The following is a 27,145-nucleotide window of genomic DNA, read 5'->3' on the forward strand; positions in this document are numbered from 1 at the left end:
AGAAGACCTGGGTTCAAATCCAGCCTCAGACACTAACTGTATGACTCTAGGCAAGTCATTCGAATGCTGTCTGCCTCCATTTTCTCAAAAATGTAAAATGCATGATTTACTGTGTTCAATCAATATCAGTTCTTTCTTTGGAGGTGGATAGCATGCTTCTTCACTGGTCCTTTGGGATTGTCTTGGATTGTCGTATTACAAAGAATAGTTAAGTCATTAACAGTTCTTTATCCAACAGTATTGCTGTCATTGTGTACAATGTTCTCCTGGTTCTGTTCACTTCACTATAGACTCTGAAACATTTTTTGTGGTTCAGTTGTCCTGTCATGTCTAACTCTTCCTGACACCATGGACCATAGCACGCAAACCCTTCTATCCTTCACCATCTTGTTTCTTGTCCTGTTTCCATGACACCATCTCTCCATCTGCTCCTCTGCCCTCCCCTTCTCCTTTTGCCTCCAATCTTTTCCAACATCCGGGGCTTTTCCAATGAGCCATTTTCTCATTCTTTGGCCAAAGTATTTAAGCTTCAGCTTCACATTTCAGCTTCCAGTGAATAGCCTGAATTCATTGCTTTAAGTACTGACTGATTTGATCTCCTTGTTGTTCAAGGAAGACTGACTCTCAAGTCTTCTCCAGCAGCAAACTGTGGAAGCATCAATTCCATAGTGCTCAGCTTTCCTTACAGTCCAGCTCTCACAGCTGGGCATACATTGTGGCTGCAAAAACCATACCTTTGACAATATGGAATGTTGTCAGCAAGGTGATGTCTTTTCAGTATGCTGTCTAGACTTGCCATAGGTTTCCTTCCAAGAAGCAAGCATCTTTTCTTTTTTCTTTTCTTTTTTCTTTTCTTTTCTTTCTTTCTTTTTTTTTTTTTTGCAGGGCAATGAGGGTCAAGTGACTTGCCCAGGGTCACACAGCTAGCAAGTGTCAAGTGTCTGAGGTCAGATTTGAACTCGGGTCCTCCTAAATCCAGGGCCAACGCTTTATCCCCTACACCACCTAGCTGCCCCCACATCTTTTCATTTCATGGCTGCAGTGGCTGTCTGTAGTGATCTTTGAGCCCAAGAATATAAAATCTGAGACTGCTTGCATTTCTTCTCCCTCTAGCTGCCAGGAAGCAATGGGACCACTTGCCAAGATCTCTCCAAGATCTCTCTCTTTTTTTCTGATGTTAAGCTTCAAGCCAGCTTTTACACTTTTCTCTTCTTCTCTTATCAAGAGGCTTCTTAATTCCTCTTCACTTTCTGCCATCAGAGAGGTATCCTCTGCATATTGGAGATTGCTGATATTTCTTTCTGGTTTTTGATCTATCCAGCCTGGCATTTCCCACAATGGACTCTGCACGTAAGTTAAATACGAAAGGTGACAATAGACAGCCTTGTCATACTCCTTTTCCGATCTTACAGCAATCAGTTTTTCCTTGTTCAGTTTTGGGCCCGAATACAGGCTCCTCAAGAGACAACTAAGATGATCTGGTATTCCCAAGTCTGAGGACTTGTCACCTTTTGTTAGGATCCACACAGAGGCTTTAGTCCAACTCTTTATGACCCCATTTGGGACTTTCCTGGTAAAGATACTGGAATGGTTTGCCATTTCCTTCTCCAGCTCATTTGACAGGTGGAGAAACTGAGGCAAACAGGGTGAAGTGACTTATCCAGGGTCACGCAGCTCATAAGTATCTGAGGCTGGATTTGAACTCAGGAAGCTGAGTCTTCATAACTTCAGGCCTGCTACTCTGTCCACTGTGCTGCCTAGCTGCTAGTTGAAGTTTATCTAGGTATCTCTGTCACCCTCTTTATTCAATGTTAAGCTCTTTGAAGATGAGGAAAGCAAACTGGACTTAGAGTTAGATGACCTGTCTGCCACTTAGTACCTGTTTCACCTTGGATAATTCACTCAACCTCACTGAGCCTCAGTTTCTTCATCTGTAACATGAGGAAACTGGGTTAGATGTTCCCTGATTGACTCAGTTCATCTTCTGACTATCTTATTCATCTGGGAACTCTCAGCATTTACATGAGGATGATGGTGATGGTGGTGATATTGATTAATTTGTGGGGCAATGAGGTTAAGTGACTTGCCCAGGGTCACACAACTAGTAAGTGTCAAGTGTCTGAGGCAGGATTTGAACTCAGGTCTTCCTGAATCCAGGGCCGGTGCTTTATCCACTGAACCACCTAGATGCCTCCCTCTTTTTTTTAAAATGAGGTTTTGCCTGTAATCAGTGCTTCATAATTTTTTGTTAAAGGGAATTTGATGTACAAGATTTCTCACTGTGCAGAGTACAGTGGTTGGACTCCTGAAAATCTTTCCTCCTCTGTCATAGTAACCTTGGGTAGAAGATCACATTCCTCTCTTCTCTGGGTCTCAGAGATCCCATCTGAAAATGGCCTATTTCCTCACCTTGAGGCCTGAACAATGTTATACTGTAACAACTTAGACAATGATCTGACATAGGATATTTCAGCCTGTTTCATGAAGCAAGAAGGTCAAAAAGCAGCTATATCTGCAGTGATTCACTCAAATGCTGAACCATATGCTGTTTAGTCCCCCTTTTAAATGCTGCCTTTAAAAAAATGCAAACCACAGAACCCTTATATTGGGCTTCTCCTTCCAAGTTTGATGAATTTCTTTTCTTCCTCAGTCCATTAAAATTCTGCCAGGATCTTTTCCTCAAAATGAAAAACAGTCCCTACCGGAGTCCCAAAATCTTGTTTCTGCCACAACCTGCTGAGTTTTTTTTTTTTTAACAGCTCTGCAGAAAATACTATTTCTTCAGTCAAAGCCTCTGTCTACCCCCTGGGTAATGTTCTGAGACAGCAGAATAAATACCTGCTCTTCAAATGAGTCCTTTTCCCTACCCGGGTAATTAAATTTCAAATTAACATGCCTCTTCCTTGTATTTTTGATTTTGTTGTTCTTACCTCAATTTCCCCTGGCCACTAAGCATGTTTAGAATGAACACATTTGATGAGATGGTTGTGAGCCTGTCAGAACATCCTCGCCAGTGGAAAATTAGATACATTGTTTCAAAACAGATGTATCCGTTTATCTTCCTCCCCCACATTCGCCATCTTCCATTGAACAGACCACACACACGCAGGATGGCGGACGTATGGGGACAAGGGAAGGAGATGAAGCCTCAAACTGCTTCTTCCAAGGAAACCTCTCCTTGCTTCTTTTTCTGGTTGGTTTCCCTGCCTTGAAAGTTGATCACTTCTAGGGGCAGCTAGATGGCGCAGTGGATAGAGCACTGGCCCTGGAGTCAGGAGTACCTGAGTTCAAATCCGGCCTCAGACACTTAACATTTACTAGCTGTGTGACCCTGGGCAAGTCACTTAACTTCTCTGTTGCTTCGGTTGTCTCAACTGTAAAATGGGGGTAAAAATAGCCCCTCCCTCCCAGGGTTGTTGTGAAGATCAAAGGAGATAATATTTGTAAGTGCTTAGCATAGTCCCTGGTATGCCCCAGGTATTCTATAAATTCTTGTCTCCTTCCCCTTCTCCATTAGATTGTGAGCTTCTTGAAGACAGGGACTATTAATTCCTCTTCTTTTTATCTCCAGCACTTATCACACTGTCTGACACATGGGAGGTGCTTAATTAATGCAGATTGACCTGTCAATTTTCCATGCCAAGGGGGCTGTATTGGTGTTAGTTTTCAATTGACTTGCAGCCTCAGTGGTTTGGGGGTTTACCAAGTGAAACAGAGGGCAGGTTTGGTGACCAACACAGGTACCTGCCTTATGAAATTTGTTAGAGACTAGATACACATTCGCACTGCCCATGTGCCCCCTTGTCCCCCAAAATAATTGCATTCCTCATGCTGTGATATTATAACCATAGGAAAATAAGTACCACATAAGTACCTCTCTCCTTTGGATTAAGAGGACATAATTTTGGAAAAACAGATTTAATTCCACAAAATGAAGTAATGAAAAAAATGTCAAATAAGCATTCCACTTCTCTATTAGGAGGATGTTAATCCTCTCTCCATCTTGAAATGACATTTTTTTTAATTCCCCATTTACTTTGATTTTACTTACCTACAGAGTGTTATATCCTCCTTGTAGAATATAAGCTTCCTGTGAGCAGGAACAGCTTTATTATTGTCTCTAAGTCCCTACTCTTAGCACAACGTCTTTCGCAAAATGAGCGATTAATAAGTGTACTCAATCTATTTGTAACCGTGAGACTATGCTTTTCTCTTTTTAATTTTTACTAGATTATTGATATCTTTTGTTTTTTTTATATCACCTACATTTCTCAACATATTCCTCTCCCCGCTTCCCTCACTCCCAGAGAGCCACCCCTTATAACAAAGAAGAAAAAAAAAACATTCAGCCAAAGGAATACATCCCTGATTCAATAGCAAATGCTGTATTCCACTGTGCATAGTCCCCCACCTTTACAAACAAAAGGGGAGATGTTAACTTCTCATATATCTGTTTAGGGGACAAGCTCAGTCATTATAATTTCAAAGCATTCAGTTTGGATGTTGATCTTTCCATTTATATCCTTGTCATTGTGTGAATTGTTTTGTTCTTTTTACTTGAGTCTGCATCAGTTCACATAAGAATTCTCATGCTTCTTTCTCAATAGTCATCATTAATCATTGCTTCTTACACCACAGTTATATTCCATTACCATGTCTCATTTAACTATTCACCAACCCATGGCCATCTACTTTCTTTCTTTCTTTCTTTCTTTCTTTCTTTCTTTCTTTCTTTCTTTCTTTCTTTCTTTCTTTCTTTCTTTTTTGTGAGGCAATTAGGGTTAAGTGACTTGCCCAGGGTCACACAGCTATTGTCAAGTGTCTGAGGTTGGATTTGAACTCTGGTCCTCCTGAATCCAGGGCTGATGCTTTATCCACTGTGCCACCTAGCTGCCCCCATCTACTTTGTTTCTAATTCTGTGTTACAAAAGAAAAAGAAAAAGCAGTGTCATAAGTATTTTTGCTATCATCCAGTTGTTTTCCAGTATGTCTGATTCTTCTTAACCACTATTTGGGTTTTCTTGGCAAAGATACTGGAGTAGTTTGCCATTTCCTTCTCCAGCTCATTTGACAGATGAGAAAACTGAGGCAAATAGGATGAAGTGACTTGCCAGGGTCACACAGCCAGTAAGTATGTGAGGCCAGATTTGAATTCAGGAGGAAGAATCTTCCTGACTCTAAGCCTGGCACTCTAGCCATTGAAAAACATAGCTGCCCATAAGTATTTTTAGTAAACCATTTACAAAAACAAAAACATACAAAAACCTCCTTGGGTTATACTCTTAGAAGTGTGTTTTCTGGATCAAAGTATAGGGTCATTTTAGTCACTTTACTAGCACAATTCCAAACTGCTTTCTACAGCTTCTCCAGTAATACATTAGGACATTGGTTGTACATTAGTAGTACATTAGGATGCCTGTCTTTCCGTAACCAATTCAACATTGGCTCTTCATTGTCCCCCTCTGCCATGCCATATCACGCTACGTAATAATGGGGGCAAGAGTGGATTATTGTGCATTTTCTGAAATACTGTCTGGTGGGGGTTTTAACTAGCTCCCAGTGCTCTTTTCAAAAAGTTTAGCTCACTACTTTTATCTATTTACCTATCTATCCATCTATCAACTATAAACCTGTCTACCTGTCAGTCCATCTACATATCTACCTTCCTATCATCTACTATCTAACCACAGAGCATATATCTTTCTACTAGCACGCATATCAAAATCAGAATGTATCAACAAATATTGATTATTGACTGTGAAATATTTAAATCCTGAGCTTTGTTCTAGAAGGCTGGCAACAAAGTTGTCAGTATGAGCTTGAGAGTGAAAATGTCAGAGCAGAACTCAGCAAGTCCTGCAAGCCTGCAAGACGTTATCTTGATATATTTTTAGTCTTTCCCTGAGCTGCACTTTTCTGGATAGGACTCTGATGGCCAGTTTACTCTTTAGGCTCACTGTAATTAATTCAGGCTTCTCCCTAGGATGCCTGACCTCCAACCCCATCAATTTTCCTGTCTGGAAATTAATATTTCCTTTTTTTAAAGTATAGAAGTAAACTTAAGTAGGGAGATAAGGAGACAGAGACAAAAAGAGTGAGAGGAGAGAGAGACAGAGACAGAGAGAAAAGACAGAGAGAGGGAGAGGGAGAGGAAGAGAGGAGAGGGAGAGGGGAAAGGGAGAGGGGAGAGAAAGAAAGAGGAGAAAGGGGGGAAAGATAGGTAGATAGATATGGATAGACATAAATAGATTAGAGAATACAGAAAGATATAGATAGCTGATAGGAGACAGATGATAGGAAGGAAAGGAGACAGAGAGCAAGAGAGAGATGACAGACAGACTAATTTGTTCATTCCATTCCATAACCATTTTAGCACTGGATTCCAGTGATTGCATTCTAATGCTAGCCCCTTCCAAGAACTGTAGGCTCAGATAAGAAACAGAGAAAGGTACCGGCTGGCATTTCCAGTTAGCTGCTACTCATTTGACTTGTCTTCACAGTATTATCTCAAGCGGGAGGGGTGTGTGTCTGGGGATGGGTAGGGGATGGAGAGGGCAGAGGAGGGGGTGGGGAGCCCTGTAATACAGTAGTGATTTCCTGCCACCACCACCCCCCTCCCCCGGTAAGGTTTTGGTTTTCCTCAGGGAGTTGGGAAACAGCCTTTGCTCAGAAGTGAGTCATTGCCAAAGGTTGCCCAAAGGTGAGGTGGACTGTATAATGGAGCTATAGATTAAGCTTTATGTGTTTTCCTCAGGACAAGCATCCCCAGATAAAGCCTTTAGAAGGGAAGAAAACAAGCACTGACCCAGGCTCATCCTTCCCTTTTATATTTTATCCTCCTCTACATTGACTGTGTTTTGTTTGACTGGGCACAAGGAGCCCCATCACCTGGGGACACGGGCTAGTAGGGCTCCTGCTTACCTTCAATTCAGTTGAGTTCAACATTTATTTAGTGCCTGCTGTTATTAGCTGGACCATCGATCTGTTTCAAATGAAGAACTCTCATTATAGGCCTGTCTGATGCTAAGAGCTACCTCCCAACTGCAATGCCCCCAAGAGCATTTCTGAGGGCCCATGGCAAGGACCAGCCAAACTTCAATGTCGGCAGAGGTGGTTACATTAGAGCATTGCAAGGGACTGCTAACCTAAGTATTTCCCTCATGATATCGGAAATTTTCGCTGTTAGAAATTCAGTGTTTTGGTAAAATAGAAAAAGCACTGCATTTGGAGTCAGAAGACCCACATTCCTCAGCCAGTTACTAATCTTTGGGAATTTGGGGAACATGCCTCAATTTCCTATCTGTCAAATGATGTCATTGGACCTTGGAGCACTCTCCCAGCTCTAAATCCCCTATTATAATCAAGAATCCTTTTTGTTTATTTATTTTTTAAAATGCCTGACTGGATTAAAACATTAATTTATTGCAATTAGCATTAACACCTTAATTTATCAAAGATTAACAAACTAATCCCTTGAACATCTTGAAAGGAATCAATTAAAGAGTAGGCCAGTCTCATTAAGGAGAGGAGAAAAGGAAAGATGGAGAATAGGCAAGAGTGGGCTTCGTGCTTAGGAATCCACATACATGTGGGCAGCATAAGCTGTTATATTACTAATTAAATTCAACTTCAATTAAAATCCCTGATTAATCCACACTGGCTAGCATGGCAGCTGGTGGTTATCTTTATGGCACTAGGGAGGTTAATGGTTAGGGCCTATTAACCTATTAGTTCATGAGGACCACTTTAATAAAGTACCCTTAGCAAGTCTATCCCTTGGCCTCAGCTTTCTCCTATGTAAAATACGGGTGTTGGACTCAATGACTTTCAAAGTCCCTTCCAGGTCGCAATCTAGGATCCTATAATTAAGTGAGCTTTCCTCCTCCTCCATCTGCCTGAAAATTTCATGCTCATTGAATCCTGGGGTTCCTGGCTTCACAAAAGGTGTCCTGGGTCTAGAGAGACAAGGATGCATGTATCCGATGGAGGCAGTTCAGTGAGATGCCTTGGACAGCCAGAACTGCCTATTTGGAGAAGACTTGTGAGCAACTAACAGGAAAGGGAAGGCAGCAAGGTGGGAAAGACAATCCTTCACTCCTTCCTTTGGGGCTTGTATTCTCCGTAGGGAGCTTAGATGTCTTGCTTTTCCTTGAGGAAAAGAGGGGAGTGGGTGGAGAGGGTCGTGAGGTTGCACCCTCCAGAAACCAAGCCTCTTGCCCTGGCACCAGGGGCATTTTCTCATCTTATTTTGTGGAGAGCCAGTGTTTAAAAGACACAAGGGTCATAGGTTTCAAGCAAAACGAATCCTTAAAAGTCATCTAGTCCGAACCCTCATCTTTCAGAAAAGGTAACTGAGACCCTGAGAGGTGAAATCAGGCAGTTAATATTTATTAAACATCTACTATGTGCTTGCACTGTGCTAAGCACTAGGTAAAAACTAGTCCCTGCCCTCAAGGAGCTTACATTCTAATGGGGAAGAGAACATGAAACAGATATGTACAAACAAGCTATAGACAGGATAGATAGGAGGTAATTAACCAAGGGAAGGCACCAGAATCAAAAGGGGTTGGGGAAGGCTTCCTGTAGATGGGATTTTATCTGGGACTTCAAGGAAGCCATGGAGGTCAGTAGTCTGACCAGAGGAGGGAGAGCATTCCAGGCATGGGAGACAGCCAGAGAAAATGCCCAGAGCCAAGAGATGGAGCATCTTTTCCTGGAATGGCCAGGAGGCCAATGTCACTGAATCGAAAGAGTCATGGGTGAAGTGACTTGTCTATGGCCACAAAGGGACTCATGGTAGATCTGAGATCCAAAAGCAGGTCCTCTGAATCTATGTCCAACTCCCTTTTCATTCTACCAAGCTGACAATATCCAACGTGGTTTCTCATTGAATTATTGTTTTGCTATTTATAAATCAAGTTGCAGGCAGCATGGTACCTCAGAATGAATGCTGAATTTGAAGTCGGGAGCTGGATTTGAATTATAGCAAGACTATTTGCTACCTGTGTGACTGTGGGGCAAATCATTTCATCTCTCTGGAACTCAATTTCCTTAAGTGTAAATTGAGGGAATTGAACTAGATGCTCTCAGATGTCCCCTTCAGTGCTAAGCCTATGAGTCTGTGATAATTTTAAGAACCATGGTTTAGATTTCAACTCTAATTCTGACTGAATGTGCCAGCAGGTTGATTTTTGGTGGAAAAGATATTAATTCAGTGTTGAAACATTAGCAATCCCAGTACCTAGTGTTGGAAAGGAGCTTAGAGATCATTTTATCAACCCTCTTAGGTACTAAATGAGAAAATGAGGATCAGAGAGGTGAGATTGTCCCAACCTCATGGGCCAAACCTAAATTAGGCTCAATCTAACAGGTTTAAATGTTAAAATATAATGAACATTTGTGGACTATAAAATACAATGGGGGGGGCAGCTAGGTGGCGCAGTGGATAAAGCACCGGCCCTGGATTCAGGAGTACCTGAGTTCAAATCCGGCCTCAGACACTTGACACTTACTAGCTGTGTGACCCTGGGCAAGTCACTTAACCCCCATTGCCCCGCAAAAAAAAAAAAAATACAATGAAGGGAAAAAAATAAAATACTTTATTAATAAAAATGCAATGTAAACTGTGATAGTGTTTAAGAATTAAAAGAATATATTTTAAAGGCAGAGTTAAAATAAAATACTTCTTGACTCCTGGTATAATAGAAATGGCACTGGAATTGGAGCCTGGAAGACTTGTGTTCATACCCCACAAGCCTCAGATGCTGTGTGATCCTGGGCAATTCCATTAACTTCTCTGTGCCTCAGTTTTCCCATTGGTAAAAAGGAGGGAAATGGACTCTAAGGTTCCTTCCAGTTCTAAATCTATGCTGCCTTTCACCTCTTACACATCCAACTCAGCTGATAGGCAACAAGCACTTCCATAAGTAGGCATTTTCTTCTAGGCTGAGCATCTTCATACTTCTAATAACAGAAAACCCCCGGCCTTCTTCAGAAGCAAACCAGGTCCTCCCTGGGCTAAAGCAACCTCCTAGGGTTTGAAACGCTATTTAGGGATGACAAGGAGAAAGGAGAAGGGAAGAGATGTGTTGAGTCAAAAGGAAAGGAGGGAGAGAGAGCGCCAACTCAGCCTGTAGAGGTACAAACTATGTCAAGATAATGGAATGCGAGAGATGAGATTTAGCAGATACTCAAGGGCCCACCTGGACATTCATTTAAACTGATTGAATTGGATAGGGCAACTGACTGCTGACTGGATTACTGGCTGACTTCTAGTTAACTAGATTGTAAGCACATCTGGCTGGTACTTAAGGGTACTTAATGAATTTGAACGGCACTAGCCAATCAGCTTGAAGAACCTCCCATTTCTGGGAGGGGAAGAGGATGCAGGAAGCTGAGGCAGAGGACTTGCTTGGGTCTCTTTTGCTTTGAGAGATTGGCGTGGTGGCAGTTGACTTCTGAAGAGGGAGCTTAGGAAGTTTAGGATGGCGGGGTTATAGGAAATCTGTTCTCAATCTTTTTCTTTCTTTTACTCTCTTTCAATAAACCCTTAAAAAAACATACTCATTTATCAGTGATTTTAGTCAGTTTCCTCCCCCCCCCCAAGACATATGTCTTTTCTGATTCAATTATTTGAAAGGTGTGTATGGAGAATGTGAGGGACTCAGATAAGTTAATTTGGTTCATCTCCAAAGATTCAACCTTCCAGTTGGCTCACTGGAGATCCAGAATCATGGGATGATAGAGAACCCCAGAGTTGGAAGCGACTGTCAGTCAAGTTCAAACTCTACCCAATGTAACACATTTCATTTATTTCCTTCTCCCTTAAGACTGGAAGTGCCTAGGCTTGAGTTTTCAGCAGGGAGGGAGAAAGGAATGTGAACACAAAAGTGATTTACTGATGGAACAGATTAAAACCCACAATTAGAATTTTAAATTACACAAAACTCAACTCTAGCCTCAGAAATACCTGGGTTGTTCAAACCCAAAAGAAGCAACTAAATGGTAGAGTGGGCAGAGTGCTGAGTCTCCTGGAGCCAGGAAAACCTGAGTTCAAATCTGGTCTCAGACACTTATTAGATGTGTGAGTTTCTGCCTGCCTCAGTTTCCTTAAAATTTTGATAAGAATAGCACCTACAACTCAGGATTCTTGTAAGGATCAAAGAGATAACATTTGTAGAGCATGAGGATTTAAATAATGCCTGGACATTTGTAGACTCACACACACACACACACACACGCACACAATCTGGGCAGATCACTTGTGTGTCAAACTCTTGACCATCAAAACTCAAACCAGATTAAAATGTAATTAGGAAATGTTTAATAAAATAAATATGTAATATGACCCAGATTATAGCATTCTTGTGGTTTTCTAAATCAGTATGCAGCCTGTAAGGACACATTTCTGTTGGAGTTTGACACTGTCGCTCTGGGCAATTCTCTAAGACTGTGTGTTGTAGGGCATGAATGGACTTTCCTCAGCTCAGAGTTCCTTATGCCAGTGAAATCACAGATCCAGTCTCTCTGTCTCTGTGTGTGTGTGTGTGTATGTGTGTCTCTTTTCCTCTCTCTCTCACTCCCCTTCTTTCCCTTCTCTCTCTCCCCACTCCCCCTCTTAAATTTCCCCTCTGTCTCCTCTGTCTCCTCTGTCTCTGTATCTCTCTGTCTCTCTCTGTCTCTCTGTCTCTGTCTCTCTGTCTGTCTCTCTCTGTCTCTCTGTCTCTCCATGTTTCTGTCTTTATCTCTCTTTTCTCACCTAGTTTTTAAGAACACAAAGGTGAAACAAAACCTAGTCCTTGACCCCAGGGAGTTTACAAATTATTGGGGGAAAGGGGAGCAATGAAACATCTAAGGAGATGATTATGAGTTAGGATATAAATAAATAGGAGCTATCCAAAGAAAATGCAGTTGGAAATGCCAAGAGGAAGCATTTCCTTGTAACTTGGAAGAATACAGGAAGATTTCATGAAGAAGAAAGACCTTGAAGGAAGAAAAGGGATTATTTCTACAGGCAAAAGTCACATAATAAGAGGCCATTCTTGGTTTCTTTTAGATGACCAAGCACTGTAAGTCCTCCAGAGTTACAGGAAACCAGTCTGGAAACCCCCCCTTCCCAATGCTCTGATCTTTCCTGAGAGGCAGGAATGGCTGAGAAAGCCCTTCTAGACACTGGGCTGCTATTACGGATGGTCTTGATTTTCCTACCTACTTTCCAGCATCATGCAGCACATTTACTCCACGAGCAAAATAAATCATTATATTATTTTACTCTAGGGACAAAGAAATCAGAAAACCAAAACACTTACTTAGCCAGGACCACCCTGGAAGTTATTATTCGATGTGATGTACAAGAAAAGCTTTATATTGAGTTAGAACTTATTCAGTCCCTCTGTCTTGTCTGACTCTTCATGACCTCATTTGGGGTTTACTTGGCAAAGATACTGGGGTGGTGTGCTGTTTCATTCTCCAGCTCATTTTACAGATAAGGAAATTGAGGCAAAGGGGGTTAAATGACTTGCCCCGTGTCACACAGCTTAATGTCTAAGGCTAAATTTGAACTCAGGTCCAAATCCAGTGCTGTAGCCACAGCGCCACCTAGTTGCCCAGAGTTAGGAGACCTAAATTCAAATTCTAACACTGGATAGGGCGACTTTTAAGTCATTTAATCTCTATGGGTCTCAGTTTCTTCGTCTATAAAACGAATGGGTTAAAATAGTTGGTCTCTGACCTCCCTCAGAGACGTAGGGCTCTGTGTTCTATGATCTGGAAAATGGTTAGCTAACCTCTAAGCTTCCTTCCATCTCTAACACATGAATCCCAGTTCTAGGAGTCAGTGAAATACATTTGGCCTAAAATTTCACCTCCTAAATAAAGTTTCATCCTTTCTGTTGTCTCTGAATGTCAGTTACAGTGGTTTCTACCCTTTTGAATTTCAGTAGGAGGGTCTTCTATTTCCTATATGGTTTTATAAATCCCATTTTCATCGATGTCATCAATTTGGGCACTGATATTTAACTCTCTTTGAGTTCCGCTTATATTCTATTGGTCCCTCCAGTGAAGTAAAAGCTTCCTGAGGGCAGGGAATGTTTCATTTCTGTCTTTGTATCACCAGTGCCTGGAGCAGTACCTTGTGCACAGCTGATGCTCAACAAATGTGTATAGCACTGATTTAAATGGGATTGTTAGAACCAAAGGAAAGTATGGATTTTCTTGCATGAAAGTTGAAGGAATTCTGTGGCTCAAAAGGTGATACTTAAAAAGGGGATGCATTTTACCACTCACATGGAAAGATCAATTAAATACCATCTGTAGACACTATAATGTCTGACTGTTTTGAAGGGACTTTTTACAGCTCAAGGTTTAACAACTTGACCTGTCAATTCTCCAGTTGGTCAATTGACTAGAAGCCGAGATCCCATCTACTCTTTCCTGAGTTCAGTCGAGATGATACCTGATTCATTAGCCATGTCTTTGTTTCTGCCTTCCAATACAGAAATTAGCCAGGGGAAAAAAATTAAGCTAATCAATTTCTTAAGAATATTGTCATTGTCACATATAAGGAAGCAACAAAGAAAGAAAAGCTGACAGAGAATATGAATGTTACTAAAAAGATTCAGGATGCATCATCTCACACCATCTCTTAAAGGCAGCTTTCTAAAAGGTCCATTTCTTTCCAGCTACAATTTCTTCCTCTCACTTCTGCTGTGAAATACCTAATGCACAGAGATGCTTTGCTCCCAAAGGGTCCACACTTTGGGATTCTTAATAAAATGTAAAATATGTTTGAAATCCAAATGATATGAATTTCAAGAGACTCTCTAATTTCCCTAAGCAATCCAAGCACTAAAGGATGGAGTCAGGGAAGCCACTGTTAAGAAATTCTATGAATAATGAAAGTTTTCTCACCCAGCTCTGTTCTCCTTGTTCATGCTTACATATGTCTTTTCTGATTCAATTATTTGAAAGGTGTGTATGGAGAGTGTGAGGGACTCAGATAAGTTAATTTGGTTCATCTCCAAAGATTCAACCTTCCAGCTGGCTCACTGGAGATCCAGAATCATAGGATGATAGAGAACCCCAGAGTTGGAAGCAACTGTCAGTCAAGTTCAAACTCTACCCAATGTAACACCTTTCATTTATTTCCTTCTCCCTTATGACTGGAAGTGCCTAGGCTTGAGTTTTCAGCAAGGAGGGAGAAAGGAATGTGGACACCAAAGTGATTTACTGAAATAATAGGGAAGAAGGTCAAGAATTTAGAGATTGAGAGAGGAAGTGACATGCCTCTTGACAACCAGAAACTTACATCAAAAGGGTTCAAAGTCAGGAGCAGGCTGAGAAGAGGAGTCAAGATGGAAATCAAAGTGGAAGCAATCTTAATTTTTTTTTTTTAGTGAGGCAGTTGGGGTTGAGTGATTTGCCCAGGGTCACACAGCTAGTAAGTGTTAAGTGTCTGAGGCCGGATTTGAACTCAAGTACTCCTGACTCCAGGGCCAATGCTCTATCCACTGCACCATCTAGGGAAGCAATCTTAATCTGTGTCTTTGCCTAGGTTCTTGCTCAAGGAAAAATGAAGTGGTGTCATCAAGAAGCTATCAAAGGGGGCAGCTAGATGGCGCAGTGGATAGAGCACCGGCCCTGGATTCAGGAGTACCTGAGTTCAAATCCGGCCTCAGACATTTAGTGACATTAAGTGACCCTGGGCAAGTCACTTAACCCCAATTGCCTCACCAAAAAAAAAAAAAAAAAAAGAAGCTATCAAAGGTCCTGTGCAGTGATAGAACAGAAAAGGGTCAACTGTCATGAGTGACAATTGACATCAGATCCCAAGTTCATGCCTCATGCTGTGAGTTGTGGAAATTTATTTTGATTTGGGGACCCTACCTTTAGGCTGAGATTAGAAAGCCTTAGGCCCTCAGGATCTCTCCCCCTCCTCCTCAGCTTCAGCTGAGCGGAAAAAGCCCCATGGGCTATACGATACACCAGGTCAGACAGCTGGGGGGAAAAAAGTCCCTTGGGCTATAGAAGACGCCAGGTCAGACAGCTGGGGGGAAAAAAAAAGCCCCAGCTCCCTCCGACCTGAGCAGAGCTATCTGAAAGATCCCGGATAGCCTGTGCTGAGGCATGAGGCTTGAGAGCACACCCCGCCCCCCACCAGCTGCAGCTCTGGCTGCAGATTAGCTTGGTCTGTGGGGGCGAAGGAAGCCCCGAGATTTGCGTGGAGAGAAGAAAAGGTATATATAGACCTGAGAGTTAGAGGAGGGGGGTGCTGACTGGAGGAGAGGCTGACTAGAGGGGAACGCGGACAAGGACGGAGGAGAATTCGGTTCGGACAAGAAGACAGGGGGCTGAGAAGAGGTCAAGAGGGTGGTTGACAAGATTAGAAAGGAGAGACTGGGACAAGACAAACAGTAAAGCAGGACTAGGAGGGCCGACAAGGTTACAGGCCTTATTACAAACCAGGGAAAGTGTAACGTGGCCTGAGGCGGCTAAGGCCCTTATTGTATTCAAGAAGTTCAAGTCGCAGCAGGTGGGAAAGAGACACAGTGGAAAGAGACCGCAGGAAAGCAGTCAGGTTGTACACTTTATTTCCCTGTATTCCTAATTTGAAATAGTATCTCATAAATAAACTGCTTTGATTATTTAGTTAAGAGCCTTCTTAATCTTTAGATTATCAATAGCGGAGCAGTGTGGTGGAACTTTATAAACGGCCCACATTAAATTAACAAAGTCAGATAGCCAAATAGTCATAAGTCCCAGTTCAGTCCTCCAGTCAGCTTCAGCCCCCAAATTAGGCTAGTCAATTCAAAAGTATTTCACATTTGAATGGCGACCACGAAGGGACTTACGGCCCAATTATAATTTCTCTAAACTTACCATTTTTCATATATGTATAATTTTTCATAAATCCAGAATTATATATAATTTCTCCAAGTTAGTTATAGTTATTAATAATTAATTTTTTGTACAGAGTGCTTCCGTGTATAGAAGTTTAGATCTTCAATAAATTAATTGTCCTACTGTGTGAGTGAGGTATCAGTTATGAACTTTGTTGGATGGTCTGTATCCCTTTGCATGCTCACAGGAGGGAAAGCTGTGGAGACTGAGCAAAATAGATTGTCCATTTCCTAGCACTGGGAAGGCTCTGGAAATAGCCCAGGTCTGGAGAGACTATTGTTTTATTATGTCCTGTTAATTACTTTTATTGATTATTTTCTAGAGCAAAACACTGGACATGACTAAGCATGTGATTCCATTTTGCTAATATCACCTGACTAGAGCTCAGTAAGAAATAGCAAGTTCATGGAGGTGGGGAGTGGGTTATGGGCTTAGAGATAAGGGTATCGTTACACATCCACACCCTTTAGACTGCCAGAGAGAACCAGAGCTAGGGCAAAGAAGAGATTCTGAGATTCATGGAGGGCTTGGCACTTCTCTAGCATTGATAAGGTGAAGCTCATAACTCCCAGAGATAATGGATAGAGTGCTGGGCCTGAAGTCAGGAAGACCCAAGTTCAAATCAAGCCTCAGACACTTACTGGCTATGTGACACTGGGCAAGCAACTTAATCTCTCTTTGCCTCAATCCACTGCAGCAGGAAATGGCAGACCACTCCAGCATCTTTGCCAAGAAAAATGCCATGGATGGTATTCTCATGTTATAGTCCATGGGATTGCAAAGAGTCAAACACGACTGAACAACTAAACAACAGCAATATCTATACATATATGTGCATAAATGCGCATATATGTGTGTATATATATATATATCAGTGTATACACTATGTGTTTATATGTGTATGAAAACATTTTTTTGTTGTTCACACTGCTCTTTGAGCAATACTATAGGATCCCAGAATGAGAGCTGGGGGTCACTGAATTGAAAATACCAACACCCTAGTTGTGAAAAGATCCAACCATTCTGGAGAGCAATTTGGAACTGTGCCCAAAGGGCTATAGAACTGTGCATACCCTTTGATCCAGCAATACCACTGCTGGGTTTATATCCCAAAGACATCCCCAAAAAGAGAAAAAGATCCATTTGTACAAAAAATATGTATAGCAGCTCTTTTTGTGGTGGCTAAGAATTGGAAATCAAAGGAATGCCCATCAATTGGGGAATGTCTGAATAAGCTGTGGTATATGATGGCGATAGAATATTATGGTGCTATAAGAAATGACAAGCAGGATGACTTCAGAAAGGCCTGGAAAGACATGTATGAACTGATGTATAGTGAAGTGAGCAGAACCAAGAGAACATCATGTGCATAGACAAAAGTATTGTTTGATGAAGAACTGTGAATGACTTGACTATTCTCAGCAATACAATGATCCAAGACAATCCCAAAGGACTATTGATGAAACATACTATCCACCTCCAAAAAAGGAACTGATATTGATGGAACAGACTGAAGCAAGCTATTCATTTTCTGTCATTTTTCTTTTAATCAAGTTTTCTTGTACAAAATGACAAATATGGGAATGTTTTACATAATCATACACGTATAACCCATATCTGCTTGCTGCCTCAGGGAAGGGGGAGGGGAAGGAGGAAGGAGGAATAAAAATTAGAACCCAAAAATATAAATAAAAATGTTTATGACATTAAAAAAAAGAAAATACCACCACCCTCATTTTACAAGAAGAGACTGAGATAAATAGAAGTTAAGTGACCCAGTAAGTGTCTAAATTGAGATTCAAACTCATGACTTCCTGACTCCAAGTTCAGTGCTTTCTCTTTGGCTTCACACTCTTCCCTAATCACTGCTTCCCTAACTGCCAAATGCTGTCTTAACTAATATGCCATATTGAAATATATTTCATCTGTAAATATACATACAACATTTGCCACATGGTTTAATGACACAATTTCCATTTAGTCAATGACTAATATTGACACTTGTGCTTGAGAAAATGGAACTTCATCTAATGCCAGGCATCTCTCTTTCCAGTACTAAATAGAGGCTGCAAGAAAAAAGTCAGGACTGCGAGGGGTCAGGATCAGCCACCAACATCTGGCTGTTCAAGGAGAATGTTTGGAGTTCCTGGACCACAGATCCTTGTTTTTAGCTGTCTGTGTTATGGAACACCCTCTGAGGACAATTTTTCCTTTGACAATAAACTGCACCTGTGGCCTTGGGGTCTAAAGCTTATGACAGATGGCTGGACTCCATCTGAACATCGTCTTGCTCTCAGCTCAGCAATAGTGTTGGCCCAGGGGTCTCATTTTTAGGACTGGCTTCAGTGGAAGCCTCCAGATCATTCAGCTATTTGTTTATGAAATCAGTTCAGAATGGATGGACTTCCATTTTTTCAAAACACACCTGTAAATTGCCATTTGTTTTCCAAAAAGTTATCATTAAACTCTTCTCTGCAGACTTGTTATTTTTTCCTTCCCCATCTGTCAGTTATGGTCCTCTGAACCAACACTTTGAAAAGAGGGTCAAAAAGAAGGCTAGATCCCATGGATGCCAAAATCACCATTATGCCCCTTTTTATAGCAATAAATAGGAAATAAAATGGGTGCCCATTGACTGGGGAATGGCTGAATAAATTGTGGCACATGAATGCAATAGAACATTTTTGTACCATAAGAAATGGATGAATGTGAAGGATTCAAAGAAACTTAGAAAGAAGTGTATAAAATGATGGAAAGCAAAATAGGCCCAGCTGGGAGGAAAAATCACATATGACCACAAGGTTATAAAGGAACATTGTGCAAAAAATCCTGATTCCAAAGTACCAATCATGAAATGAATTTCGCTGCTCACCATAGGAAAGTGGGCTATGGAATGCTACCAACATTGTCAGATATGATTGATGTGTCAGTTCAATTGGTATAGTTAGCTCTTTGCTATGGGGGGAGTGGGGAGAGGAGGCCTAGGGAAAAGCTGGAAAATTAGAAAGCAAAAAGCATCAACAAAACACACATAATGGTAAAGTGGAGAAGGAGGTAGACTTGGAGCCAAGAAGTCCCGGGTTCAAATGGTGCCCTAGACACTTAACTGTGTTTGGACAAGATACAGCTAGTTTCATAAAGTAAGTGTTTAATAAATACTTGTTGATTGATTGACTGAAAGTTGAAAAGAAAAGTTGGAGCCAAACTAAGGAGAGACTTGAATACCAAGCCAACAGGAGAGTAGCATTTGCACTGTCTCTTCTATTTTGGAATATTAACCCAAAAAAGGGACCCTCATTCCCAGTGCTTTGTATTCTTAGCATCTGAACCAAACTGCCAGACAGCTGTTCATTCATGGGGAGAAGCTGTCATCATTTGCTGCTTTCTTTTCTCTGAATGTTCTCAAGCTGTCAAAATATTTGCAATGTCTATCAAAACATGCCAAGCTCATTTTGTGCACTGGGCATGAGCCTCATTGATATCTTTGCATCAAATAGGGTTGGTTGACTTGGCAAATATGTAAAGAGTTGGTTGAGAAAAGTGCTAGAGAGTTTGGAAGGTGGGACGTAAATATGATGGAGTATGTGATAATAGGGTGCTTGACACCATTGTGACAGCTGTGGGGAGGGGGGTTAGTAAAAGGAAATTCTGAAGCATTTCCTAACAGAATACGTAACTGAACGTTTGCAAGAAAGTATGACCTGTCTGAGACAGCTAATAACAGATTAAATTGGATACCAATTACATGGCAATGTATCCATAAGCCTAAGCTTCTCAGGTTGTTCTAAGGTTGCATTCCAAAGTCTGTTTCAAATTAATAAAATGCTCTAGGGCACCCTCAAAGGACCTCCAGTATTCTCTGGTTCACACTTTGGAAAACATAATGAACTGGAAGAAATGGAGGTTCATACCCAGTTCTACTTTAAGACTCTGAAGAGCACTTCTCAGCACTAGATTGGCCTAAAAGTCATTAAAAAGTATCTTGTTCATTTAGCCTGATCGCCAAATTCCAAGTTAATTCTGGGAGCTATGCAAAAGGGAACTTTTGAAGCTTAGATTCTCTCTTCAACAGAGACTGACAAAAATAACTGGTAATATTAGTGGCTTTAAATTTCCTATGGTAGATCTGGAAGACTTGGCACCCTACATTGGTGACTGCTTTAGCCCAGTACCACACAAAATCATCCTTTGGGGAGGGGGTTGTGGTCATCAAAAAGGGATGTGGCCAAAGGATTTGCCCTCCATGATGTGGTTCTACTTTCAAGAAAGAGGTATCATTATTGACAGTCAACATAAACCCCCACATCCCTGCCTTGCCTTAAGTAGGGTGACAGTTACCAAAAATCCACCTTGCCAAAGACACAATCCTCATGGAAACTGGCTTCATCCTCAATGACTTCACTGGAAAGCAACAAGCTCAAACCAAACATTATGATCATGGGAAGAAAAAGAAACCAAGGGGCAAAGACAGAAAGCAGGTGATGGCCAATACAGGCTGAAAGGACACTTCCCAGACTTTGCTCCATTAATCATCATTTATTCAATCCCTCCTCTGTACAAAGTTGTGTGGTAACCATTTAGAGAGATTCCCTCCATTTATTCCTCTTTCCCCATAATCCACTCAAACTTTCTTATTCAATTACTAACATCAACACTTACCTCAAAAATGCTCTGTATTTTCATAAAGTCATCGACACTGAGTTGGCTTTCAAGGGATTCGACTCCACATTTCTCATAATCTTTTGTTTTAGAAAATGTCTGAGGCCCAGGCTCAGCATTTTCCAGAAGTGGAACATTTTGATAATTCATGATGATGCTACTTCTTCCTGGAAATCTTCACTTTCTTCACATACAAATCTTATTTTCCCCCAATAGGTACATTTGAGAGAACTAAAATTTAGCAAGAGAACTCTCCAAAAAGAAATCCTAATGGATTCAAGTGAGTATAAATTAATTCATTCAACAAACATGTATTAAGCATTTACCAAGTATAGTGGTAGGAACTGGAGATGAAGAGAAGGGAAGGAAGGAAGGAAGGAAGGAAGGAAGGAAGGAAGGAAGGAAGGAAGGAAGGAAGGAAGGAAGGAAGGAAGGAAGGAAGGAAGGAAGGAAGGAAGGAAGGAAGGAAGGAAGGAAGGAAGGAAGGAAGGGAGGGAGGGAAAAAGTGTTATGGTCCTGAGGTACCTCAGAAGTTTTCTGGGGAACCTTCTCCTTGAGAAGCTAAACCAAAGGACATACACACCTAAAAAGATAAGAGGCTCCAGATTAGGACTGAGTTCACTCCAGGACCACCACCCCTGGGGAGATAATCCTATTAGGTGTGGCTGCTGCCTGAGTGGTGCCTAGGGGACAGATAACTCCAGATGTCAGTACCACCTCCCCTCATTCCAGCTCCCCCCATCTCCAAAGGGAACTTTCCACAGTAAGATGATCACCCCATCAGTCCCTCCCCCATTGGTCCTCTATAAAAGTATATACCTTTTTCCTGCTCAAGGATATAGATATCTCAGAGAACCATGTCTCTGTGCCATACTATCTCCCCATGAGAAGAAGTCCAAGGACTTCTCTCTTGGTTTCCTTTCTCTAGTGGCTAAATAAAAGATTATTTTATACTAATTGGATTTGTGTGCAAGAGGGTGAAATTCTACAAAAAGGAATTCCTACCAACCCCAACACCCCCAACCTATTTCCTCCATAACAGAAGGAAGGGAGGAAGGGAGAAAGAGGAAAGAGGGAGGGAGGGAGAGAGAGGAAGGAGGGAGGAAGAAGAGGGAGGGAGGGAAGGAGGAAGAAAAGGGAGGGAGGAAGAGGAGGGAGGGAGAGAGAGGAAGGAGGGAGGCAGGGAGGAAGAAAAGGGAGGGAGGGAGGAAGGAAGGAAAGAAAGAAGGAGGGAAGGGACAAAGGGAAGGAGGGAAGAAGAAAGGGAGGGAGAAAACCAGGAAGGGAGGGAGGGAGGAAGGAAGGAAGGAGGGAGGGAGAGAGAGGAAAGAAGAAGAGGGAGGGAGGAAGAAAAGAGGGAGGGAAGGAGGAAGAAAAGGGAGGGGGAAGGAGGGAGGGAGAGAGAGGAAGAAAGAAAAGTAAAGAAAAGAGAAGAGAAGAAAAGAAAAGAAAAAAGAAAAGAAAAGAAAAGAAAAGAAAAGAAAAGAAAAGAAAAGAAAAGAAAAGAAAAGAAAAGAAAAGAAAAGAAAAGAAAAGAAAAGAAAGAAAGGAAAAGAAAAGAAAAGAAAAGAAAAGGAGAAAAAGCTTACCCCCCAAAAAACCCTGCCCTTGAGAAACTTTCATTCTACTAGGAACAAACAATACAAAGATAAATTCAAAGCACATCCAAAGTGATAGAAGGCAGGTGTTTAAAACTGAAAGAACACTGGTCCTAATGCCCAAGGTCCTGGGTTCAGATCCCTTTTTACTCCCACTGTGAATCAGCAAGTCATTCACCTCCGTGGGCCTTGGTGTCCTCATCTATAAAAGAAGGGGGTTGGGGCAGCTAGGTGGTGCAGTGGATAAAGCACCAGCCCTGGATTCAGGAGGACCTGAGTTCAGATCCAGCCTCAGACACTTGATACTTACTAGCTGTGTGACCCTGGGCAAGTCACTTAACCCTCAGTGCCCCACCCAAAAAAGAAGAAGAAGAAGGGGATTAAACTAGATGACCTCTGATATTCCTCCCATTTCTAAATCTCTGATACAACTACCTGTGTGACCTTGGCAGAGTCAATCCCCTCCTTGTGCCTCAGTTTCCTAATGTGGAAAATGAAGGGGTTGGACTAGAAGGATTCTGAAGTCCCTTCCAGCTCTCCATCTATGATCCCAAGAAACTGAAATGGTTGTTTTGGGCTGAGGGGCATTAACACCTGGGGAAATCAGGAAGCAGCCCCGGAGGGGCACCCGGGCTGAGACTCCCAAAGAGAGCCTTCCAAGCCTGGGGGTGTATGTGGAAAATACTCAGCTACTGAAATGTAAGGAAAGCCTCCGGCGGCTGTCACTCCTGTCCTCCCAAAGTGCATTTTGCACACCCTCAGTGGAGACTTTGTCATCCTTCTGCCCTGCTTAACCTGACTGGGTTAAAACTGTGCCTTCCTCCCTGCGTGGAGCTACTGACCCAGAGAACCCGCATCTATTCCTCCCTGGAAACGCATTTGAAAAGGGAATTTTCCAAACAACCCAGCTTACCCTGCTGCCTGCCATTAGTCTGCTGTGATCAGAGGCTCCATGTTCCTCCCTGGGAACGCGCACTGGATGCCCACAGTGGCAGCCTCTCCCCTCCTAAACAAAGCCTCCGGTTGTTTGTTTCATCTGTTCTGGGGCCCCTGAAGGTTTCCCGGCAACCTTTATAAAGGCGCCTAAAACTTCCCTTTTTCTCTTTCTTCCTCCTAACGACTAATGACTAATGACTGAGGTGAAAGTATGAGGGTAGAGGCCACAGTGCCAGGCTTAAAAAGCAGGATCATTTACTCCATCCATTTTTTTAGGAAGCCCCACACTTTGTTCTGTAAAAGGAGCCTTTGAAATATATTTTAGATGAGAGAAGATGCTCTTCAGAAATAGAAAAAAGAAGAGCCAGCAAAGGCAAGGTAATAACATGCTGTTTGGGTTGTTTTTCCTATGCAGTAAATGCTTCTATTTTTAAATAATGAGCCCCTCCCTCCTTGCCCGACTACCACTTACTTATTAGCTATTGACTTTGGGTCATCTGTGAAAAGGGAAGGAGAACACACTAAGATACCTGGAGGAAGGGGCAGGTCGGATTAGATAGCCCAGTACTGGAAAGAGTCCTTGACCTGAGTCAGCATGAAGTGGATTCAAATTCTGCCTTCCATGCTTACTAGCTCTGTGACTCTGGGAAAGTCAATTGGTCTCTTCTGTAAAATGATGGTGATAACAGCCTCTACTTTCCTTGTTGCTGAGAGGACCAAATGAGATAACATTTATTTATAAAGCACGGTGCTAGTGATACAAATGCAAAGCGTAAATCCTTCCCATCAAGGATATGACATTCTAGTAGGTGTAGATATATACGTACCTAGTCTTCTAGAGAACTGGCCTGAGTCAGGGAGATGGGTTCAAAATCTGCCCTGCCGCTTCCAGGCTATGGGGGAACCTCGGGGACCTCCCAGTGCCCCAGGCAGCTCTCTGGGAGTGAATGCTGGAGAAAAGGTGCTGAATTGTGTCCTTGGAGGGAGTACCCCGCCTGGGACGTCCAACAGTGAGGAAATCACAGGAGTGAAAGCAAAGCTAGAAGGAGACCCCTCCTCCCAGGGCTGCCACCACCCTTAACTGAGAGAAGACATTCGAGAGGATTTGTTTTGCTTGTCCCCTCTTGGGGTTTTTCTCAGCTCTATGACCGAGCTGAGCTTCTCAATTCGCTTATAGACTCATGGGATCTAGAGGGAGAGGGAACTTCAGAGATCCTACGCTCCATGAAGAGAATCCTCCCTAGAGAGTGGCCCCTAGGAGCAGGGGAGAGGGGAGGGCCAAGGAATCAGTGGAAAACAGGATCAGACTTTTACAATCCGTCGCTTAACAAGCATTCATTAAGCGCCTACTAGATGTCAGGCCCTGTGCTAAGCACTGGGCATAAAAACACAAGCAAAAAAGATAGTCCTGAGGGGCAGTTAGGTGGCACAGTGGATAGAGCACCGGCCCTGGAGTCAGGAGGACCTGAGTTCAAATCCGGCCTCAGACACTTGACACTTACTAGCTGTGTGACCCTGGGCAAGTCACTTAACCCTAATTGCCTCACTAAAAGAAAAAAAAAAAAAGATAGTCCTAGCCTTCAAGAAGCTGATGGAGGCAGGCAGATGAGGCCTCAGAGGCTTAGTGGCTTTAGACATCTCACCTCTAGAACGATTATCATTGTTGTCATAGTGTTGTCATAGCTAACATTTCCATATCACTTTAAACTTACCAGAGGCAGTGTAGTCTAGTGGATAGAGAATTGGGCTTAGAACCAGGAAGTTCTGTCATTTCCAGTCTCTTTTGTAACTCTCAAGTGTTTTGGCTATTGTTGAGTCTTTCAGTCGTGTCTGACTCTTCAGGACCCCATTTGGGGTTTTCTAGGCAGAGAAACTGGAGTGGTTTGCCGTTCCCTTCTCCAGCTCATTTTACAGATAGGGAAACTGAGGCAACCAGGGTGATGTGACTTGCTCAGGGTCACAGAGCTTGTAAGTGTCTAAGGACAGATTTGAACTCAAGAAGAGGAATCTGCCTGATTCCAGGCCCAGCACTCTATCCACTAAGCCACACAGTGAGTAGAGCACATGCACACATGCTAGCATGCACACACACACACACACACACACACACACACACAAACATGCACAAGCACACATACACACAAACCAAATGGGATTATGGGGGAAAACATATAGGACCTGGAGCCAAGACACCTGGGTCCAGATGTCTTCTCCTTTAATGGGAAGCCATTTCAGAGGCTCAGTTGTCACCATCTCTAAGACAGAGTTAATTATGCATGCACTACTTATATCACAGGGTTGCTCCGAGGAAAGTGCCTGGTAAACCTGAAAACATCCTAGAAATATGACATTATTAAAGTAGGAATAAATTAGAGCTCATTAGGACCCTGAGGGAAACAAAACATTGAAAAGTAATTCAACAAAATTCTATTCTTAGCCGTGTGATTTTTTTTTTTGGGGGGGGGCAGGGCAGTGGGGGTTAAGTGACTTGCCCAGGATCACACAGCTAGTGTCAAGTGTCTGAAGCTGATTTTGAACTCAGGTACTCCTGAATCCAGGACCCGTGCTTTATCCACTGGGCAACCTCGCCTCCCACTAGCTGTGTGATTATAATGAACAAGCTCAGCCTCAAAAAAGAGAAGAGAAAATAGACTCCCCTCCCTTCATGGCAGAGGTGGGGGCCTATGGGTAAGGAACACATTGTCAAGCTTGGCGATGTGTTCAAGTCCTGGTCATTGCAGGTCTTTCCAGTCTTCTGCTGAAACTCCCTCCCCACCCACCACCTATCCCACCATACTCTACCATTCAGTAGTACAGTCCCACTTGCAAATATAGTCCCTCAAGTCACAAAGCTCCATTTTCTGTCCCTGTGCCTTTATAAGACTGCCTCTTTTTCTTGGTCTACATTCTTAGATGCTCTGTGATGGAGGGAGCCAGCAAACATCTCTCTGTTACAAGAAGATGAATATTACTCTGACCTCTTCCATTAGTGGTAGAAATAATAACCACACTCCATATTCAGTCAGAAGAATTTTATGGGGTTTTTTTTATTCCCAAAATGCAACAAATTGCACTCAATTGCCCCCAACTGGGAACAAGATTCATAGTGCTGGCAATTATATTTGTGGCACCTGGGAAGGTCCTCTGGGTCAGCTTCTTAGATGGTCACTCGGTGTGTGTGTGTGAGAGAGAGAGAGAGAGAGAGAGAGAGAGAGAGAGATTCTGAGAAAGGAAAAGCCAGGCCTAGTTTAGGCACTAATGAGTGAAAAGGAGGGAAAATAGTCTGTGAGGACACATCCTGAGAACCAGGTATCCCACAGACTCATCTCGGATATCACTAATTATTCCAAGGCTCAAAGGCAGCCTGGCCTACTTAGCTTGTAGGGATAGAGAGAGTAACTCTGTTTGTGGTTGTTGGAAACTAGGGCTAATGAGCAGCTAAAATAAATTACTGGAGAAATCAATCATATTGCTACAGGATTATTTACGCTAAATTATCCTATTTGAAATCATTATTGTCAAGGCATCCTAAAGTGGATTACATTTCATTTTATTGTTTTTCTTTGTATGAAAATCAGTGTTGGGGAAATAGGAAGGAGGCTAGGCCTGGATTTGGTAGGCCTGACTTTGAGGCCTGCTGCTATAATATCTGAATGACTCTGAACAAGTCACCTCTAAGCCTCAGTTTCCTTATCCGTACAATAAGTCAGAAGTGGCAGAACACAGTAGATAGAGGGCCAGCCTTGGCTGTATGAGCATGGACCAGTTATCACTCTGGATGCTCACACCAATCTCTAAGACTAAGATACCACCAAGAGAAAGTTATGCACAGGGTCAGCCATATTGTTTGATGAAGAACTACAAATGGCTTGACTATTCTCAACAATACAATGATCCAAGACAATCCCAAAGGACTATTGATGAAACATACTATCCACCTCCAAAGAAAGAACTGGTATTGTTGGAACCCAGACTGAAGCATGCTATTTTTCACTTTCTTTTATTTCTTTTTCTTTTATCCAAGTTTTCTTATATAAAATGATTAATATGGTAAT

The 27,145-nt window shown here is 42.3% G+C and overlaps 1 protein-coding gene across 1 annotated transcript in view; it reads right to left on the reverse strand.

The window, feature by feature from the left end:
• Window positions 1–20,586, reverse strand: part of WDR49 (WD repeat domain 49) — a 204,227-nt gene extending 183,641 nt beyond the window's left edge. The window contains exon 1 of the mRNA XM_043997089.1: window positions 20,557–20,586. Within this exon, the coding sequence (XP_043853024.1) occupies window positions 20,557–20,580 (24 nt within the window). The 5' untranslated portion in view covers window positions 20,581–20,586. The remainder of the gene's footprint in view (window positions 1–20,556) is intronic.
• Between the last annotated feature and the right edge of the window lie 6,559 nt (window positions 20,587–27,145).

This window comes from Dromiciops gliroides, chromosome 3 (assembly GCF_019393635.1).
Source record: "Dromiciops gliroides isolate mDroGli1 chromosome 3, mDroGli1.pri, whole genome shotgun sequence".
NCBI classification, from domain to species: Eukaryota; Metazoa; Chordata; class Mammalia; order Microbiotheria; family Microbiotheriidae; genus Dromiciops; species Dromiciops gliroides.